We start from the raw sequence: 22,082 nt of genomic DNA on the forward strand, positions 1-22,082 counted from the left end.
GGGAGGGTGACAGGAAAACTTCAATGTCCCATCATTCCGCTGTACCCCATAAGGAATCCTGGTTTCGGGGTGCTCGCCCCTGACAAGCGCGTAGGGACTACCGTCAGCCAGTGTCCGGGTGGGGTGGGGACAGAGTCTGGGCCGCCTCCCTTCCTCCCCTCCGCCTCCCCCTACCCGACTGCTGGGCGCGGCGCGCAGCCGCCAGCTCAGTGGAGGCGCACGGCACCGGCACCCACCCGGCGCGGCAGGAGGTGTGCGGAACCGGGGTGCGCGGAGAGCGCGAGGCAGCGAGCGGGAGCGAGGGAGGCGAGCGCGCGGGGCAGCCCAGCCGGGCGTGTGCTCCGTTCAGATCAGGGCCGGCCCGGGCGCCGCTCAGAGGGACCGTGCTGACGCCCAGGCACCCACAGAACCCCGCCACGGGGCTCGGCGGTCAGAAGCAGCCCCAATCTCGGGGCAGGATCCGGAGGGAGCCCGAGAAACCGCGGAGTCTGCAGCCCGAGCCCTGAGCCGGGTATCCGGAGGAGAGCGCAGCCTCGAGCCGCAGCGCGAGCCCCAGAGCCCCTGGGCGGCTGGTCCGGATTCCGCGCTTCCCTTCAGGGCGGCACGCCCCCTGGCCACGGCGACTCCTCCAGGGCACCTCCTTGTCGTCCCTGGCTGGGACTTCAGCTCTCGAGGGATAGGACAAAACCGCAGACCCGGTGCCCACCATGCGCCTCAACAGCTCCGCGCCGCCGGGCACCTCTGGCGCGCCCGGCGCCGAGCCCTTCCCGCGGCCCCAGTCGGGACTGGAAGCGGCGCTCCTGGCCCCGGGCTTGGGCAACGGCTCCGGCAACGGGTCGGAGCCCGTCTTGGCGGAGCCCAGCAGCGACCTAGACGTGAATACTGACATCTATTCCAAGATACTGGTGACGGCCGTGTACCTGGCGCTCTTCGTGGTGGGCACTGTGGGCAACTCCGTGACAGCGTTCACACTGGCACGCAAGAAGTCGCTGCAGAGCCTGCAGAGCACGGTGCACTACCACCTGGGCAGCCTGGCGCTGTCCGACCTGCTCATCCTGCTGCTGGCCATGCCTGTGGAACTGTACAACTTCATCTGGGTGCATCACCCCTGGGCCTTTGGGAACGCCGGCTGTCGTGGCTATTACTTCCTGAGGGATGCCTGCACCTATGCCACGGCCCTCAATGTGGCCAGCCTGAGTGTGGAGCGCTACCTGGCTATCTGCCATCCCTTCAAGGCCAAGACTCTCATGTCCCGCAGCCGCACCAAGAAGTTCATCAGTGCCATCTGGCTGGCCTCGGGGCTGCTGGCTGTGCCCATGCTGTTCACGATGGGCCAGCAGAATCGCAGTGCTGATGGCCAGCACCCTGGAGGCCTGGTGTGCACGCCCATTGTAGACACGGCCACCGTCAAGGTCGTCATCCAGGTAAAATGGTCTGAGTGGGAATTCTCTGAGGTGCGCCACCTTAGTGGGGTCAATAGGGCATTCACTGTTAGCCTCTGGCTGTCCGTTTCCACACCAAGTGGCACACAGCCTCTGGGCAGGATTCTGCAGTGGCCTCAGAAGCCCCTGTGAAGCAGGGCACCGCCTGAGGAGACCCAGCAGAGCCAGGCTAGAGGGAACTGGGCCTCCTCCTCATCATCACTTCCTTCTCCTTTGCCACAAAGTAGGTCCCAGTTGGATTCCTCTGGGTGCTGGGAACTGAGAGGTCTGAGCAAGGCTGCTTTTCAAGGGGAAGATGGGAAGGAACAGGGCAGCTCTGTGCAGCAGGACCTCTTACTCCCACCTTTCACTTACAGTGGCTGACAGCAACCTGCATCATCCACTCCTGTTGAAGGGGGCCAGAGCTCGGTCAGTGATCTCCTCTGTCTAATGTACGACAGAGTGCTCTCTGGGCAGAGGTCCTTCACTAGCTTTTCATGAGGCTATTCCACTGTCCTCTGCAGCAAGAGCCCCAGCCCAGCTCCCCGCTACCTCCCAGGTGCCTTGCTTCAGCCTACACCCTGGAGGCTAAGCTAACCCTTGGACTCATTCCTAGTTAAGCAGCCATTTTTCCATCTGTGAAGTGGGGTGATCATCACACTAGCTTGAGAAGGCAAAGCACTGGAGAGAGAGGTGGAGGGGAACAGACTGTGGGATTGCAGAAGCACTCCCAGAACTGTCCTTGATGCTGGTGGTGACGTTTCTCCCAGGAAGACTAAGGTGTGGGTGTGGTGAGGTGACCAAAACTGGGACAACTGACCCAGATCCTTGAGGGTCCTGAGCATAGGAACATGGCACTCTTGGGGAGGGGAAACTTTTCAGAAAGGACCCCAAAGTGGAAGGAGGGTATCCACATAGGAAGTTGGAGCAGAAAGGATATTTCAGTTGGGCATGATGGGATGGCCTGTAATTCCAGCACCTGGAGGTTGAGGCAGGAAGATTGAAAGTTCAAGGCCAGCTTGGACTACATAGTGAGACCCTGTCTGAAAAAAAAAAAAAAAAAAAGAAACAAAAAGGAAAGGAAAGCAAAAGCTTTGAATGGTATCTTGACCCCACTCTCTGGACAGCCATGGACGTGTGGGGTCTCCTCCACCCCATGGTGGGTAAGAAGTAGAGAATAGAAGGATCTGGACTCTGTGCTGTCCCCCATTAAAAGGGCCTCCAGAGTAGTTGGCTGTCCCCATCTAGCTGTTCCTTTTTGCCCCAAACCATCCACAGTTCTCTTAGCAGGATTCTGTGCTTGCCCTGGAATTCCCAGTGGTCTGGGTCCTCCCCAGAAGTCAGTAATGTTGGGTGGGGCAGCGCTTTGTCTTCGGATGCTGGGCAGTGTCTAACTCCGCTGACCACCTTTGGGGTGGGTCATGGGGATGGAAATATACTTGTTCCACAAGTGTCCCTGCATGGGGACCCCTTCTGAGCAGCCACCATAGCAGCAGGGTTGGGGGGGTATGAGTCAGCGCTCAGCTTCTCCAGAGATCCCCCGTGAAGCTGTGCATGGTAAACAGTGGGAAATCACCATAGCTTTCCTTGCTTCCCCTGAGGCCTCTCCCCAAGCTGCTGTCTTTGATCAGCTTGGGGGTGGGGGCTCCCCAGTCCACACTGGGAGCCAAGGGGTGGCCACCCCTTCACCTGCCTCCAGGGCTTCACTTGCAGGGTCTCTGCAGGAGGCAGAGACAATTCACCCTCCCTCCCCATGGCTCCCCTCCTCCATTATCTCTCTGGATTCCTGTGGCCCCTCTGTTGGGGGCACAGAGCTGAATCCGCATGTGACAGGATGTCTCCTCCCAAAGTGTCATTGTCTGGTCTCCTTCCTTGGTAGCTGCAGGACCCATTTATCTGGGTGCAGGTTGTTTGTCTGCTCAACAGTGCCTATGGAGCACCCATCCTGGGAAGGCTCTTCTTATGTAGCTGCGTGTACTGGCTGAGCGTCTGAGTGCCTGTTGGCTGCCTTGGCACCCTTAGGAAACAGATATCCCATTGTTATTGCTTAAAGGACTCAGCTGTGTTCTTGGAGCAATGATTACAGGACACTCTTCACTCATATGATGCTAACAGCTCTGACCCAACCTCTCAGCCTGAGAACCCAAGCTGCTCTGGACACTTGACAAGACTGTTCCTTGCAGAAGAGATCTGTGTCACCACCTGCTATCTGAGGAGGTGTTTCTTGGGGAGGTTTACCTGAAAAAGTGATAGGATTTCTGGTGCCCACAGTGGGCTTCTGGGTATCTGAGGAAGATCTGGGTCAACATCCTCTGGTCTGATGGATGTCGCCCAGTGGGGTTGGATATCTTCATCCCTGTGTCTCCCTCCTGTCCACCATGTTTGAAAGCACTATAGAGGTGTTGGCCAATAAAATGGAACTCTTTCCAAAACAGAGGCATACCCCTGTCTGAGTATGCCCCACAAGGTCTGCTGTCCTCTCAGGTAATTCTGTCTGGAATATTTGCAAAGAGACTTAAAAATTTTATTTATTTATTTGCAAGCTTAGAGAAATAGAGAGAAGAGAGACAGACAGAGAATGAGTGAGCCATGGCCTCCAGCCATTGCAAACAAACTCCAGATGCATGTGCCACACCGTGCATCTGGCTTTATGTGGGTATTGGGGAATCGAACCCAGGTTGTTAAGACTTTGCAGGCAACCACTTTAACCACTGAGTTATCTCTCCAGCCCTGCAGAAAGTTTTTTGAAAATGAGCTGAGGGTTGGTGGCAAAACTTCTGAGCAACTGAAAATAGTCATTGGAGAGATCAGGCACCTGAGGTGTATGCGAGTAGAGTGGGCAGTGGAGGGGCAGGGCAGCAGGTAGGGCCTGATACCTGGCTTCTCTCTCTTTTTTTTTTTTTTTTAAATTTATTTATTTGAGAGCAACAGACACAGAGAGAAAGACAGATAGAGGGGGAGAGAGAGAATGGGCACGCCAGGGCTTCCAGCCTCTGCAAACGAACTCCAGACGCATGCGCCCCCTTGTGCATCTGGCTAACGTGGGACCTGGGGAACCGAGCCTCGAACCGGAGTCCTTAGGCTTCACAGGCAAGCGCTTAACCGCTAAGCCATCTCTCCAGCCCACCTGGCTTCTCTTAAACGTCCTAGACCTAGTCCTTTTGCCAGTGGCTGGCAGGAGAAACTGGAGGCTCAAGGACCTCAGAGCGCTCAAGGATTCCCCCAGGACTGTCACATGTCCCTCCTCAATCTTGAGCCGCATATAGCCCGGCTATGCCCAGCCAGCCTCTTGCTCGCTGTTGCTGGCCTTGAGGCTGGTGGTCCAGATTGTAGCTCAGGCAGGCCCAGCGTTCACACATTTGGGCACCTGTACTAAGTGTGCACACTCAAGGAAGACAAGCAAGCCCAAGGACAGACTGTCATCGAGGGCGGGGTTTCTGGTTCAGTCCTGACCAAGGCCAGGGGCTGACCTAGGATTGTTTCACCCCAGTTGATCCCCAAACCCAACCCAGGATTGAGAGAGATCTCTGTTGTGTGCCCCAAGGCGCTCTGAGGTTCAGGACCATTCCAGGTCCAGCCCCATCACCATGGATACACGCTAGCCCTCTGCGGGTACCCAGTTATAGCATGGGGGCTGGGATGCCCTCCATCACTGACCGTCTCCAACCCAAGGCTCTGGGCCCTGGGAACACACATACTGGGTATTCACACTGTGAGAACATATGTACAACCAAACACGTATACATATTGACACATGGAAACAAAGGATGTAAGGCATATGCACACAGAAACACATGTATACATAGGTACATGCACACACCGATGCACACACACGGATCACAGCATGCATGCTCAGAAACACACATGTGCTGTAGCTTGGTGCACAGAGACACAGAGTGTCCCAGCCATGGCCCCTTGTGGCTTCTTGTCTTGTCCTTAGCTACCTGCCTCAGCTGACAATAGGAAACCTGTCAGGTGTCTCCCGATTCATCCTTGCCCCCAGAAGCATGGAGAGTCGCACCTGTGGGATGAAGAGCAGCAGGACGCTGGGTGTAACCTGAGCAGACTGTCAGAGAGCCTTCAACCACTGCAAACAAATGCATGCAGCTCTTTTGTGCATCTGGCTTTACGTGGGTACTGGGAACCGAACTCCAGTGGTTAGGGTTTGCAGGCAAGCTCCTTAACTGCTGAGCTATCTCTTCAGACTCCACCCCACCCTTTAAACTGTTTTTGGCTAGAGTGCAAAATAATGGCTTTCATCATGGCATCTTCAGACCTGTGCATCGTATACTTTGTTCTCACTCATCCCCTCCCCCGCTGTCCTCCCCTGTGAATTGATTCTTGTATGTGCAGTTATTGTGGGAGTATTTTGAAGACAATCTTATCTTTCAGGGACACCTAAAATACCCACAAAACTATGTGGCCTCTCACATTTACAGCAACACAGTTCAGGGAAAGGTCGCAGGTGGGGTCCCACGTGAAGCAATGAGTAAATTAATGGTACAAATTGGATATGGATTTTTTTTTTTACATATGTTTGCAGTGCTTCATGATGCAGAGACTTTTTAAGCCTGACATGCTGTGTACTTCTGGCTGTGCACACCTGTAGTCCCAGCTCTCGGGAGGCCGAGATAGGACGACGGCAGTGCCAGACAAGGCTGCGCAGTAAGCCCCCACCTAAAAGTGAGAACGTGCCCGATGGTGACAATGCCTAACTTGGTGTCTGAATCATTATTCTGACTGTGGCTGAGCCTCATGGAGGAGACTCCGAGGGGAGGAGGGGCTGGGGCAGGTCTCAGGGCGGTCTACCCTCGCCTTGGGGAGGCGAGCACCAGCCCTGTTGTTGGGGTTGGCCTTGCCTGCCATGGCTAGGTGGGAGACTCTGGGTGAAGATGTGCAGACAAGCCAAGTGGGGTCGACACCGGCATCTTCAGGGGGTGGGGCAGGAGGCAGAGCTACTTGGACACGCCCTTCACATGGCTGGAGAGATGGAAACTGGAGCACGTGGCCAAGGTGGCCGCGGACCTACAGTGCTCTCCCGGCGGGAAAGAGGGTCGGTGTCCTCGGTGAGACGGGTGGAGAGGAGGAACACGTGACAAGCTGGCCAGGCTGGCTCCTACTGGCATGAGTCTTCACAGCTTGTCCACAGCACCTCAGCCGTGAGTGTGACCACAAAGCTCCCAAATTCTGGGCTCCCCTGAGCTTGTCTTGTGCTCAGACTGATGGCTTTCTAAGGACCTTTCTTCCCCAAGGACAGGGTGCACCCAGAGGCTCAGTCTGCAGCCCTGAGGGAGCCGAGGGCAGTGACGAATGCCTTCTGAGCAAAGTATCATGTCACTCTCATGTATGCCATGCTGGGCACACTGAGATGCCAGCTAATGAGGGCTGTGGCAGGGGCACAACTGTGGTCACAGTGTGACAGGGGGGCCCCAGGCACTATGGGTACGTCAGACCTATATACCAATGTCGGACAGCTGGCTGCCTATGTTTACACAGATACGTAGCCCTGTGTTGCATGTTACATATGTATGGTATGTGTGGGGACATACGTGTGTGTGCCAGTGGACATGCATATCTGTGGAGGCCAGAGGTCAACATTAGGTGTCTTCCTCAATTCTGTTCACCTTATTTTCTGAGACAGTCTCTTGCTGAACCTAGAACTCACCAATTCAGCTAGACTAGCTATCCAGTGAGGCAGGGATTTTGTCTCTACCTCCACAGTACCTGGGTTGCAAGTGTATCCGGCCACACCCAGCATTTTTATGTGGGTGCTGGGGATCCTCACGCTTGTACAGCAAGCACTTAACCTCCTGAGCCATCACCCCAGACCCAGGGTTTGTGTTAGCTGTTTGTGTTAGAGGAAGGAAGGCAATCTCAATCCTTCTTTGGATCAAGCCTAAGGTTTGTGTCCTGACTGGTGGGAGCGTGAAGCTCAGAAGCATCCAAGAGTCGCCACCCCCATCCACCTCTGGAGCACTTCCTTTTCCCTGCAACATTGCCCCCATCACAGCCTGGCCCCTACCCGGCCTGCTCCTGCTCCAACCTTCCTCCCATCACTGGGTTTGGCAGTGCACAGGGCAGAATCATGCCTTCTCCCTGGGCATTTTCACGCAGATCCAGGAGGCTGCTGTGACTCCAGCCCTGGAAGAGGCAGAGCTGCAGACACAGGCAGCAGATGGGAGCCCGCGAGTGCTGAAGCCTGGAGGAGTGCCCAACCTCCAGTGACCCAAGGCAGGGTGGGGAAGGGATGCTGGAGGCTGAGCATCTGTGGAACTCTCTGGGCCCTGGGAAGTCCTCAGGGCTGGTCCCTGCTGCTGAGACTGTGGTAACAAAGGTGCAGGGAGTTCTGTCTCTGATGGAGGGAGGACTTGCTCTGTAAGGCCTTGACACACCTTGTTGTCCTTCTGTCCTGGAAGGCTACAAGTATTCAGTAGCTCAGAGGACCAAAGGACACCTGGGGGTGGGGGTGAAAAACCGCTGATGGTTGCTGTCACTGCTGGGTCCCCAGTGCAGCCTCAGGGGCCAGCTCATTTGATGCTGTTCCCTGCCTGCTTTGGGCTGGACCCCCCTGGGCCACCTGAGGCCACTTTATCAGTGCCAGGGCTGGCCCAGAAGGCAGCAAGGGCACAAGATAGAAACTCAGCAGGCAGACACTCTGGCACTGAAAATGTCATTCAGGAATGGGCAATCTGTGGGCTGTCCCAGAGCATCTGTCCAGAGCAGGGTTCAGATCTCAGCTTCACAGCTGGCCAGCTGCAGAACCTAGGGCCCTTAGTGTAACCTTCTGTGCCTTAGTTCCCTCACTTGCCAACTGAGGAGGAGTCAATTCACATTCGACACTTGCAACTGCTGGGCCCCAGGAGCTCTCAGTCTCCAACATGTGGATTCCTGCTACTCAAGGGGTTAGGAACAGGATCGTGGTAGGACGGGCCTCTGTGTTGCTTCAACAGAAAAAAAGAGCACTCTCAGAAGATCCCCTTAGAATGCTTCCCTTTGTGCAGCCAGGAAGCAGTTTTCCTTCCTTCTTTCTTTCTTTCTTTCTTTTGACAGCTTCTATAATTATAGACAATAAACAGGGAGCAGTTTTATTACCCCTCGCAACACTCCACACAGTTCCCATTCCACTAGATCAGGCAACACAGTTGGCCTCCTTTGAGCAATACTTGCTGCCTGAGGCAGGGGTCTGGCTCAATGTGGGAAAGGCCCCTCTGAGGTCCTGGAAGTGTTGGGATGACAAGTCAGAGAAGAGCACTCAAAGGATCCAGGAAGCACATGTGCAGTGCCAGGAGGAGTGCTTCGGGCACAGGGAAGGGCAAGTACAAAGCCCGGGGGCCAGCCCAAGCTGGGTTTGCCCAAGGACCTGGAAAGAATGTAGAGTGGCCAGAGCCTTGGGCAAAGGGCCAGAAGAGGCTGGCTGGCCAGGGAGGGCCTCTGCCCAGTGCTGTGGTTTTCACTCTAGGAAATGAGCAGCCATAGTGCTTCCAAGCAGAACAGTGTGGAGCTTCCCCTATAAAAGCACTGATCTGAGTATCTTCCAGGAAATGCTGCTTGGGTCAGAAAGAACAGTGAGGAGCCAGCTGCCCCATCCAGAGAACACCTTGCACTGGGGCCAGGGGCAAAGCAAATAGGGACTAGCTATCATATTCAGATCTATCTATCTTTCTTTCCTTCTTTCTTCCTTTTTCTCTTTCTTTCTTTCTTTCCTTCTTTCTTTCTTTCTTTCTTTTGGTTTTCTGAGATAGGGTCTTGTTCTAGCTCAGGCTGACCTGGAATTCACCATGTAGTCTCAGGGTGGCCTCGAACTAACAGCCATCCTCCTACTTCTGCCTCCCAAGTACTGGGATTAAAAGCATGCACCACCACACCTGGTTTTTCTTTCTTTTTAAAAATACTCTTGCCGGGTGTGGTGAATTCCAGGTCAGCTTGGGCTAGAGTGAGACCCTATCTTGAATAAACGAACAAACAAAAAAATCTTATTTATTTGCAAACAGAGAGAGAGAAGAGAGACAGAGACAATAGGTTCACCAGAACCTCCAGCTGCTGCAAACAAACTCCAGATGCATGTGCCACTGTGTGTCCTGCTCTCCGTGGGTCCTGGGGAATTGAACCCAGGTCAGTGGGTTTTGCAGGCAAATACCATAGCCACTGAGCCATTTCTCCATTTTTCAACTTCCATCCATAGCAATAACATTTTGCTCATTTATGTCTATGAATTTGGGCAGATATTGAGCCACATAACCTCAGATTTAAATTATGGAGACAGTGGGCTCTCCCAGCATCACTCCTTACTCTGTAGCTGCTCACCCCACCCTCGTCCAGTGCCCATCAGCCCCAGCCTGGCCTGGCTCCATCCAGTACTCATGCACACGGAGTGGGGATGAGGCTTCTGGTGTCTGACTTTCCACTTCAACTCCCACCTGAGACCCTCTGTTGCCCGCATGGAGTGCACAGTCCTTTGTCCTATGGAGTTTTCTTCCTGATTGTGGCTTTTCTCCATTAGTCAGTTAATGTGGTGAATGTATCAATTCTTTTTTTTTTTTTTAAAGCAGGGTCTCACTTTATCCCAGGCTGACCTGAAACTGTATCTCAGGCTGGCCTCTAACTCACAGTGATCCCTTCTACCTCAGCATCCTGAGTGCTCAGAATAAAGGTGTGTGCCACCACACCTGGCTAAATTACTGTTTTAAAAGGTCTCAAATTATTTATTTTCAACTCATTTAAGGGCAGTAAAGTGCTGACAGTGTGTCGAGTCACATGGATCACCTGCTCACCCTCCGCCCCAACAAAAGCCTTTGTCTATGTTAGCATAGCTTTCCTCTTGTCCCTGACTGCATCATCAGTGCCAAGCTTCTCACTCTCGTGCTGGGAAATGTCTTCAAATTCAACCCGATCTCTAACACGTTCTTAGACTATTTTTATATAAAATGGGCTCTCAAAGCCACCATCTTCATACCACTGCCACTCATACCCCACCATCTGCTCGATGCTGTCTCCAGGGAATAATGTCACCTTCCTCCCATCCTTGCTGCCATTACGAAGCTCAGTCTGCTGAGCACGCTGCTGAACCCATTCATACCTTTTAATTCATTCACAAGCTCCTCTTTGAGTAGCTCACTTTTCTACGCTCCAGATGATTGCAAAACCACTGAAGTTTTCCACTGATAAGGCTGAGGAGGAAGGCCATTCATTCTGCCAACTTTTTCTTTGTTCTTGCTATGGGCCTCATCATCTGAGCTACTATATGGATGAGTGACTTTTCCTATCCAGTCCTATCATTTTTCCTCTTCATTACTTCAGACAATTTCAGTTGCAGCAGCCCAGATGCTCACTCCTGCCTGAACACAGAAATAGCAATTACCTTTTTATTATGGAAAAATGTATGTCAAATAAAATTTCCCATTTTATTTTATTTTTTAAAACTTTTTATTGGCTGGGCATGATGGTGTACGCCTTTAATCCCAGTACTTGGGAGGCAGAGGTAGGAGGATCGCTATGAGTTTGAGGCCAGCCTGAGACTACATAGTGATTTCTAGGTCAGCCTGGGCTAGTGAGGCCCCACCTCAAAAAAAAACATACTTTTTATTGGGCTGGAGAGATAGCTTAGTGGTTAAGGCATTTTCCTACAAAGCCTAACAACTGGGGTTCAATTTCCCAGTACCCAGGTAAAACCAGATGCACAAGGTGATACATCCATCTGGAGTTCATTTGTAGTGGCTGGAGGCCCTGGCGTGCCTATTCTCTCTCTCTCTCGTTCGCTCACTTGCTCTTGCTCTCACTCTCTTCTATCTCTCTGCTTGAAAATAAATAAATAAGCTTTAAAATTTTTATTGACAACTTTTGGAAATATAGACAATATACCATGATTATAATCCCCTCATGTTACTCTCCTTTTCCTCTCTCCCAAATACCCCTCCACTGAATCCCTTCTTTCCAACTAGCCTCTCTTTTATTTTGGTGTCATCATATTTTTCTCCTGTTACTTAAGTCTTGGGTAGGCAGCATCAGCCACTGTGAGGTCATGAATGTCAAGTTCATTTGTGTCTGGGAGGTAGCATTGTGAGCACTCCTCTCCTTCCTTTGACTCTTACGTTCTTTCCATCTCTTCCACAATGCTCTCTGAGCCTTGGAGCATGCGATAGAGATGTCTCACTTGGTGCTGAATATGCCATTGTCACTTCTCAGCGCTATGGGGAGATTTGAACCACCCTACTGGTCACCACCATCTGAAAAGAGAAGCTTCTCCACCAAAATGAGAGCAGCATTCATATATGGACATATGGGCATAAGTATATTTAGAGGGCAGTGTGATGGGACATCTTTCATGTGGATCCTCACCTTTTATCTCGTTGTGAGGCAAGGTCTCTCACTGTTATTCATTGCTCCCTTCGCAAAATTCCAGAAAATTCTCCAGTCTCCACCTCCCTTCTCACCACAGTGTACTAGAATTACAGAAGCCCATCATAGCTTCTGGCTTTTTATGTGCAGTCTTGGGATCCAAACACAGGTGCTCAGAGTCATGTAGCAAGTGCTTTCTCCTCAAGCCATCTCCCCGATCTTTCCTTTTCTGTTTTAAGAGCTTTTAAATAAAAAAGTATATTTAAATGCTTATTTATTTATTTCTTTGAGAGAGAAAGAAATAAAGAGGCAGAGAGAGAGAGAGAGAGAGAGAGAGAGAGAGAGAGAGAGAGAGAGAGAGAGAGGAAGACAGTGGGCATGCCAGGGCCTCCAGCCACTGCAAACAAACTACAGATTCATGTGCCACCTTGTGTATCTGGCTTACGTGGGTCCTGTTCCTTTGGTTTTGCAGGCAAATGCCTTAACTGCTAAGCCATCTCTCCAGCCCTTGTTTTAAGAGCTTTTGTCTTCACATTCGTTTCAGAGTGTTCTGTACCTCAGGGAACATGGTCATAATACTTGCTTTGTTTTTGTTTTGAGACAAGGTCTTACAATGTAGCCAAGGTTGGTCTAGAACTCACAGTGATCCTCCTGCCTCAGCCTCCCAAGGGCTGGGTTCACAGGTGGGTACCATTATGCCCAGCTCAGTGCCTGCTTTAAACTCTGGCCTGTTCTTCCCGAGTCATCATGAGGGCAGACGTAGTGGTTGTCTTCTTGTGCGGTTAGTCGTCTCTTCCTGGTTCTTTTGGTGATGAGTAACTTTGGATCACATCCTGAGCATCTTCAACTTTGTTGTGGTATTTTGGGGTATGTTAAAACCCTCTGGAGAATGTTGGCGTTTTCCTCACATGGGCAGTCATCCCAGTGAGAACTGCCCCTTCTGCTGCTCCATCTGTCTTCAGCAGTTCCAACACGGTACTGTTTCTAAGTCCTCGGTTCTTTCTCATATGGCACCATGCAGTAGTGGTCTTGGCTCTTGGTGGTGCCAAGGTTTCCAAACCTTTATCATGGTCCTTCAAGTATATTCCATGTATATGCCACTCAAGGGCAATCCTGGGACTTGTGTGGGGTCACACACAGATTTCAGTGGGAGGGGTCCCTCTCTGTCTCTCTCCTCTCAGATTCCTCTCATACTTCTGGCAAGGAAGCCAGTCTTCCTTTCTCTCCCCTCTGCTGGCTTTTCAGATTTACCTCTCCATCTGGACCTGTTGGTGTCCAAGGGGCATTCCCTACATACTTGAGTCAACAGGGACTGGTCAGGGCAGCTCTGCGCTGTCATACCCATACTTTGCACTGCTCAGTAAGTCACCTTGGGGTCTATTCCAAGCAATTTCATTTTTCTTATCAGTGGGCCACGTTTTCCTATTTCTTTGCATATGTGGTAGTTTCTTCTTAAAATTCCTACTGGACATTGTGCGCGACAATACAATGCAGTACAGAAAGCCTGGGTTCTGTCACCTTCCCTTGAAGAGAGCCAATTGCTGTCCAAGCAGGAGGCTCTGAGGCTGATGGACCGTCCTGAGCTTGAGTAGGCTTGACTTGATGGACAAGGGCATGCTGAGTGGTCGAGGGCTTAACCCAGGCTCCTCTGTGAGTTTGGGGGTTTTCTTCAGACCTGGAGTGTGGGTTCAGAGTAAGTGGTCCAGAGCCTATCCTTGCACACTCCAATGTAGACTTTGTACCTCTCTGCTGGAGACTCGGTGTGTTGATAGCCCTGGTCTCACCCTCTCAGAAGCACCCAACCCCACCGGCCCAGAACCCTGAGTGAAGCCCCTCCTAGGCCACAGGTCTCCCCCGCCCCAGCACTTGGCTGTGCAGATTCACTGTCCTGTCTCTAAACTGCTTGAGCAGCTCCAGTAGCTGTGTCCTGCCCATATGCTAGGTAGCTCCTGAAGGTTCCATCAGGAAATCGCCCCCAAGCAGAGGTCTACTGGTAAGACGTCGTTGTGCTGGTGGGGAGTACTGGCGGGGAATTAGGACTGTCCAGTGTGTGAACAGGACCCTTAATGCATCGGGTATGCAGTTTTACGACTGTTTATAGCAGGTGAGCTTGTCCAGCACTCCAAATGAAAGTCAACTACGGACTTTAAACACTGTCTACTTTTGCAAATATCTAAGGCAGCTAAGATGAAAGACTCTGGCTGGAAGGAATTGTTAAAACAATGTTGCAGAAGTCTACATAACAAAGAACCATAATTACCAGACAAGCAGTTTGAATACAGTTTACAAGGAAGGCTTAGAAAAAGAGCAGTGTTATTTGGATTTAAACATTTTTAGCCCGTTGTCTGTGAAAAGGTGAACTTATTGTAAATTTCAGTAACTCTCCTTTGACATATTTAAAGGTTAAGAACATTCTTTGGAGAGCTTTGTGTTTTTATAACTCAAAATTGGTTCCTCTATTTAAAGACCCCACACTTCCAGCCCTAGGGTCAGAGAGCCCTAGACCTAGTTGGGAACAATCTCTGCCTGGGAATTAGAAGTTACAAGTGTTCAAGACAAGCCACAGGATATTGTCATCTGTCCACACAGTCTCCAGCTCCCTCCCGAAAATCAGGTGGGGACTAGAAGCCTGTCTGGGTCGTGTCATCCTGGAAGCTCAACGCCAGCCGTTCAGGATTTGGAACTGGTCTGGAGCAGGCAAGGCTGGCTCATTTGTAAACCTGTCCACTACAGGCAATGAGCCTGCCCAGATATGCACAGTAGGAAATAGCTATCAGAAGGTGGATTTATTACCTAAGGAGGAGAAGGAGTCATCACCTGGCTGATGGTCTTCAGGGACCTTCCTTCTGGACCCTGGACTCAGCTCCCGGCCACTGGTCTCCCAAACACTCTTGAAGGACAGAAGTAGTGAGTGGGAGCAGGGCTATTTCCTCCCCAGGGGCTCTGACTTGGTGACCTGAAGCTCCCTCTCTGGACTGTTTTCAGTACACGAGCCCCAAACATCAGCCCTGGGACTCTCCGTCCACTGAAGAGCCTGGGCGGACAAGGCCAGGGCCACACCTGGAGAAAGCACTCAAATAGTTTGAATCTGGCTTCAGTGGCCCTCTGCCCCATGCGAGGCCTGGAGGAGGTCTTCCCACAACATCGGTGTCCTTTGGAAGAGGAAGTAACAGGCTCGAGCACATTCCAGCTGTGTTCCAGCTGTTATGCGAGTGGGAGGCACAGATAACGACAGCTGTCCCCAAGCCCTCCTCTGTCCCACAGGCCTTGCACACGTTTGAGATCCCATATTCTGCTAAGCTTCAGCACCCATTTCACTAAGATAGACTGTATTCCCTCCCAAGGTACCTCCCTTCGTCAAAACTGGAGGGAATTGCAGGAGATGGGGACAGTAGGTGCCTGGTACCAGGACCTGGCTAGGAGTGCTACAGTTTTAGTCCAAAAGCCCTGAGGACCATCAGGCCCTCTACACCTTAGAGACCCAGAAGGTTGGAGACAAACACAGGCAGCCAAGCGAGCACTGGAGCAGTGATAGGCCTGGGGTCAGGCCTGTCACCCCCAGCGGAAGAGAGCGTTTCTGGAGCAGTGAGACAGCCCCACCCCCCAAGGGCAACCTAGGCTGTCAAACTCTTGCGAACTGGAAGCTGGTAATTGCAGGGCTCTTAGGCAACGTAACGCCTGTTAAACTTCCTGCAATTAATTTCCCTGACAGCTTGTTTAAAAGGAAGTGTCGAAGGTATTAAAAATACCTGCGTTTGTGTCAGATCAGCCAAGCGATGCTGAGATCTTCCAGGAAGCCACCAGGGGCGGTGTCCACGCTTGGAAAAGCTCGAGCCTCGGACACCTGTGTCCTGTCACAAGGGTCCTGAGAGAGCGCTCGGAGCACCAGGCTGCAGTAGCCAACCGTCTGGTGGCAGTGGCTCTCCACAGTGGGAAGTACGCTCTCACAGCCCGGGAGGCCAGAAGTGCAAGCCCTCCCTTGGGGGTGTAGAAGGCTTCTTACTACTCTCCTAGTCTGTGGTGGTCTCGGGCATCCTTGGCTCATAGCTGTACCCCTCCAGCCTCTGCCTCACCTTGGTCTTAAGATGGTTCTCAGGATCATTGCCAAATAGGTGGAAGAAAGAATGTAAGAGCTAGGCTGGAGAGATGGGTTAGGGCTTAAAGCACTGGAGGAAGGCAGGCAGAGGGCTTTCTGTTGGCTGCATCTCCTCCGCCACACTGGTACTGCCATCTCCCCATGGTCACTCCTCTGTGCTCCATCACTGCCCATGCCTCTCACCCGCTTGGGCCTAGGGTGGAAAGGTCTCCCTCAGTTTAAGCCCTGGGCTCTCACACCAGCCCTGAACAGCTGCCTTACCTGCCCACGTGGTCTTTCCAGTTGCCAATGAGAATGTGCTGGCTAGTTCCAGCAGAATCCTGTTCCAAAGGTGACAAAATCTAGTGCAGGTTGATTTAGTGGCAACACAGAGGTTATCACTGCCACAGTAAGAGGAGGGTGGTGATGTCATGGCCTGAGTCCTTACTTCCATTCTAGAACTAGGAGTGTGTCTCAGACCAGTACGGCCAGGGCCAGGCCAGGGCAAGTGTCACCATGGGGATACTGAAGGCCAGTAGCCCTGGGGGTTACTAGGATCAGCTCCTACCATTGTTTCTCCTTGAGGCCCAGGGGAGCCCAGAGGGAGCAAGGAGGAATGGAACTAGACGGTGGTCGAGTGGCTGTGATGTGATGTAGAGGACCCTCAGTCATAGGCCAGAGGACCAGAGTCCGGGAGGACACAGCATGCACTGGTTGGTAGACTGGAGGCTGTGCCTTGTACCCTCAGATCCCTGTCCCATCCACCTCCTTTAGTAGTATGCTGATGCCAGGTCCCTGCCCTGGGCCAAGATACAGTAGAGCATGCTGGGTGTAATAGAATGGACCTTTTGGATCTGCCTTCTGGCTGGGAACCTGCCATCTTCCAGACAGGCCGGAACCATTGCAGCATCACCAGGCAGAAGGCGAGCAGCTGCGATTGACACCAGAACCCATCTCAACCCTTCCTACAGGCCTCCCTTGAGGTTTGAATGACATTCTCCCCTGACCTTTGTAACTAATTAACAGAAAAAAATGGGCTTCTGGATGGGCCACTCTGATGTGCTCTAAAGCTATCAGTCAACTAGCTTTAAACCCAAGCACAGAGCCAGGGGTGGTAGTGTATGTCTATAACCCCAGCACTGGAGAGGCCAAGGTTTCACAGGCAAGTGCTTTAACCACTAAGCCACCTCTCCAGCCCCATAATTCTGCTTTTAAAAATGGCAAAAAAAAAAAAAAACTCTCATTCTCTCACCAGAGTTTGGGTTTTGATGCAAAATGAAGTAGTTTATGGTCTCATTGCCTTTCTATCCTGGGCTGTTATCACATGGGTTGGACAAGTGCTCTGTGGAATACAGTACGTGCTGGCTGAAGCTTGCCTCTGTGGTGAATCTTGCTTAAAAATTGTAAGAGATGCCCGAGGGCTTAAGGCACTTGCCTCCAAAGCCTAAGGACCTAGGTTAGATTCCCCAGTACCCATGTAAGCCAGATGCATAGGCTGGAACATGCATCTGGAGTTTGTTTGCAGTGGCTGGAGGCCCTAGTATGCCCATTCTCTCTCTCTCTCTCTCTCTCCCTCTTAAATAAATAAATAAAAGTTTTTAAAAATTGAAAGGAAAAGAGAGGAGTCAGTCTCAGGCAGCCAGGGTCTCTGCCAAGCAGAGTTCAGCATGGTTGCTTCAGTCCAGCTAATGCCAGCTCCTTGATGCTGGAGTCAAACCCACTAGTTATCTGGTCAGCCCAGCCAGGTGCCCATCCAGCTGCGATCCAGGCTCTGCCACTTGTATGTAGTACCAGTCCTCAGTAAAGTCCTCACTCAGGATGTAGGGATGTTGGCAGGTGTGGAAACATTTGAGTTAGCTTATTTTGAAGCAACCCAGAACTGCCCAGTTGGCTTGATCTCCCCACTTTTGATTAGAGTCAGAAAAAGCTGCATGCAAAATTAAGAGATGAAGCCAGTCATGGTCATGCCTATAATCCCAACACTAGGTAGGCTGAGGCAAAGGATCTCAATGAGTTCAAGGCCAGCCTGGGCTACAGAGTGAGCTCTGGGTGAAGCTGGGTACAGTGAGGCCCTGCCTCAAAACAGAAATCAAGAGTTTAGGCCTTGGTCCAGCCCTAGCTAGGGATTGTGGGCAAGAGGAAGTCCACCTTGGGATGCTGAGTTGGCCCCAAACACTCACAGTGTATTTTAAACACCGTTTCTTGGACTGGAGGGGTGGCTTAGCAGTTAAGGCACTTACCTGTAAAGCCAAAGACCCAGGTTCAATTCCCCAGAACCCATGTAAGCCAGATGCACAAAGTGGTGCATGCACCTGGAGTTCATTGACAGCGGCTGAAGGCCCTGATGCGCCCATTCTCTCTCTCTCTCTCTCTCTCTCTCTCTCCCTCTCTCTCTCCCTGTCTTTCTCTTGTCAAATAGATAAAATTAAATTTAAAAAAATGTTTAAACACCCTTCCTCTGGGACCACCGTGCAGAGTTACCCAAACGTGTGCCTGTCTGCTATGCTGGGTCCCAGGAGGGGCCATGTGAGTGTCTGACACAGAGCGTTCCAACACAGGACACTGGTGGAGGGCTGGGCAGGGAAAGAAGCCCTGAGGCTTCCATCCCTCAGGAAGAAACAGAACCCTACAAGCACAGAAAGCTATAGCTCCTACCTGTGGGGAGCTGTCTCAGATGTGCAGCCCTCGGTGTGAGTGACCTCTGGTTGGGCCAAGAGCCCGACCCCTGGTGAGTTTCTCCCAGGTACCTTGAAGAATGCAGGCAGGCCCCAAGGCTTCTGTAGGCCAAGGACCTGGGGACTTCGGGTTTGGGAGTTATAATTATTAATAGACAGTCTTTAGAACAGGTTTGCATTTGTTTGTGACAGGATCTGGCCATGTGCCCATGCTGATCTTGAAACAGTGAGTGACCCTCGTTCCCAGCCTCCCAAGTGCTGGCGTGGCGGCGTGCATACCACTTCCGCCTTAGGACGGTTTTCTGCAAATGCTACTGGGCAGGGCTTTTGTGTGTGGATGTGTCTTCAACTCCCGCAGGTAAATACCAAGGAGTGCCAGCATTGAAGTGCCTGATGAGAATAGGGTTAGCTTTGTAGGGCTCTGCCAACCTCTCCCACAGCAGCTGCACACTTTCGCATCCTCACAGGGCAATCCTACCTCTGCCTCCCGAGTGCTGGTTCTAAAGGGGTGCACCACCACACCCAGCTCTTATTCAAGTTTTGTTTCTCTTTTTATGATGTAAGTTCTCACTTTGTAGCCAGGCCTGGTCTCAAACTTACCATCCTCCTGCCTCAGACTTCTGGATATTGGGATTTTTAGATATGAATCACCATATTCAACTTTGTCTTCTGATTCTCTTAACAGTATCTTAATTTTCATAAAGTCTAATTCATTAGTTTTTAGTTTCATGGATCATGCCTCCAATGTATCTAAAAGTCAGCCAGGGATGGTGGCACATGCCTATAATCTCTGCATTCGGAAATGGAGGCAGGTGGAACAAGACTTCAAGGTCATTATCAACTACATAGCAAGTTCAAGGTTAGCCTGGGCCATGTGAGTCCTTGTCTCAAAAAAAATAAAAAAGAAAAGAAAAAAAAACTGGCCAGGCATGGTGGCTCACGCCTTTAATCCCAGCACTTCGGAGGCAGAGGTAGGAGGATCACTGTGAGTTCAAGGCCACCCTTAAGACTACAGAGTGAATTCCAGGTCAGCCTAGGCTAGAGTGAAACACTACCTCAAAAAATAAACAACAACAACAACAAAAACTAACCAACCAATCTAATTAACTAATTAATTATCAACCCCAAAGTCACCTCAGCCTTTGCTCTGTTTTGTCATCTAGTTGTATTGCCCTACACTTCACAGTTGGTCCATGAACCATCTTAACTTAGCTTTTTGAAACATACAGGACCATTCTTTTCACACAAGCTCATCCAGTGGGTCCAGCACTATTTGTTGGAAGGGTTACACTTTCTGCATAGACTATCTTCATCAGAGAGCAGCTGACCATCCTGTGTGGGTGCATGTCTGGGCTCTCCATCCGCTCCATTGGCCACATCGTTGTGATCACATAGCCTTGTAGTAAGCCTTGGAATCAGTGGCCTCTGTCCTCAGTTCCTCCCTCCTCCAGTTTCTGCTGACTGGTCTGCATCCTCCTTTCCACACAAACTTCACAGTCACTTTATTTACAGCCACAAAGTAACCTCCTGGTATGTTTGTTTGTTTGTTTGTTTTTCAATATTTCAAGGTAGGGTCTCACTCTAGCCCAGACTGACCTGGAATTCACTATGTAGTCTCAGGGTGGCCTGGAACTCGCTGCGATCCTCCTACCTCTGCCTCCCCAGTGCTGGGATTAGTGTGTGCCACCATGACCGGCTTTCCTTCTGGTATTTTTTTTTTTTTTGGTTCATTTTTTATTTATTTGAGAGTGACAGACATAGAGAGAAAGACAGATAGAGGGAGAGAGAGAGAATGGGCGCGCCAGGGCTTCCAGCCTCTGCAAACGAACTCCAGACGCGTGCGCCCCCTTGTGCATCTGGCTAACGTGGGACCTGGGGAACCGAGCCTTGAACCGGGGTCCTTAGGCTTCACAGGCAAGCGCTTAACCACTAAGCCATCTCTCCAGCCCTCCTTCTGGTATTTTTGAGTGGGATTGAGTTGAACCCTATTCATGAATATGGAATATCCATCCACTCACTTAGATCTTTGATTTTTATAATCATAATTTTATGGCTTTCCTTCTAGATAGACTTCATGCATATTTTGTTATATTTTACTTAAACTGTTTCAAATTTTGTTTTTATGTCATATTTTTGCATTTCATGGTTTTTGTTTTGTTTTATAGTGGTTTGTGGATGGAATATCCAGAGCCTTGCACAGGTTTGGCAAGTGTTCCATCTCTGAGTCACACCCAAGTCCATATTTCATCTTTTTCATGCTAATATAAATGGTAATGCATTTTTATTCAAGTTCTAATTGTTCATTGTTGGCACATGGGAAAGAAGTTGAATTTTGTGCATTAATTCTATATCCTACAACTTCTATATCCTACAACTTGTTGCTTGTAGCACATGTTGCTACCAAGAATTAGTTTATTTGTTGGTATTTTTCTTTTTGTTTTTATTTGAGAGAGAAAGAGGCAGACAGACAGAAAGGGAGAGAGAGAGAGAGAGAGAGAGAGAGAGAGAGAGAGAGAGAAAGAATGGGCATGCCAGGGCTTTCAGCCACTGCAAATGAACTCCAGAAGCATGCATCACCTTGTGCATCTGGCTTATGTGAGTCCTGGGTAATCAAACCTGAGTCCTTTAGCTTTGCAGGCTACTGCCTTAACTACTAAACCATCCCTCCAGTCCTATTTGTTGATATTTTATACACAGAAAATTATGACATTTACATACAAAGATTTTTTTCTTCCCAACATATATATAACTTTTATTTCCTTTTCTTGTCTTATCTTATTGGCCAGTATAGCAGACAGCTTCAGGTTTGCTGAGATGAATGTCCAGACCAGGCAGAGTGACGGAGGAAGGAATATTTCTTGAAGTTTACAGATCCAGGGGAAGTTCCATAATAATGGCAGAAGAAGCTGGCCTGCTTTCATGGGTCCAGACAGAGAGAGAGAAGCCACAAGCCAAAAGCCACACTGCACAGCACACTTCAAGAACTCCAGCTATGCACATTTTGTATATCTTTAGATTTGAATTTCAAACCCACCACCACACCTTAGGGCTAGACCTTAAGATCCACCCAGTGACACCACCTCCAGCCAGGTGGCTGCAGATGTAAACTACAGACTAATAAAAACACTGAATATATTGGGGGCCATCTATTCAAGCTACCACAGCCAGGATGTCTACTATGAGGTCAAGTTGGCATGGTGTAAGAGACCAGACTTGCTTTTACTCACTCTGACCTAATGACAGTAGTCTACTCCTGAGGGCTCTTTCTCAAGAGCTACATACTTCCACTCAGCCCCACCTCTTGATGCTCGTGCTCTGAGGATTAAGTTTGTACATGCTGGAGTAATGGCTCAGCAGTTAAAGGCACTTGCTTACAAAGCCTGCTGGCCCAGATTCAATTCCCCACCACCCATATAAAGCCAGAAGCAAAATGTGGTACATGAATCTGGTGTTTCTTTGCTGCAGAAAGCGACCCTGACACACACACTCACACACACACACACGTAAATAAATAAAAATATAAATTTTAAAAGTTTCCAATAGACAGACTTTGGGGAGCACATCCAAACCATAGCA

At 50.6% G+C, this 22,082-nt stretch overlaps 1 protein-coding gene across 1 annotated transcript in view; it reads left to right on the forward strand.

Moving 5' to 3' along the window:
• Positions 1 to 337: 337 nt before the first annotated feature.
• Ntsr1 (neurotensin receptor 1) overlaps positions 338 to 22,082 on the forward strand; it is a 49,176-nt gene continuing 27,431 nt past the window's right edge. Inside the window, exon 1 of the mRNA XM_004669492.2 lies at positions 338 to 1,424. Coding sequence (XP_004669549.2) covers positions 708 to 1,424 — 717 coding nt within the window. The 5' untranslated portion in view covers positions 338 to 707. The remainder of the gene's footprint in view (positions 1,425 to 22,082) is intronic.

Source organism: Jaculus jaculus, chromosome 8, assembly GCF_020740685.1.
Source record: "Jaculus jaculus isolate mJacJac1 chromosome 8, mJacJac1.mat.Y.cur, whole genome shotgun sequence".
Lineage (NCBI taxonomy): Eukaryota > Metazoa > Chordata > Mammalia > Rodentia > Dipodidae > Jaculus > Jaculus jaculus.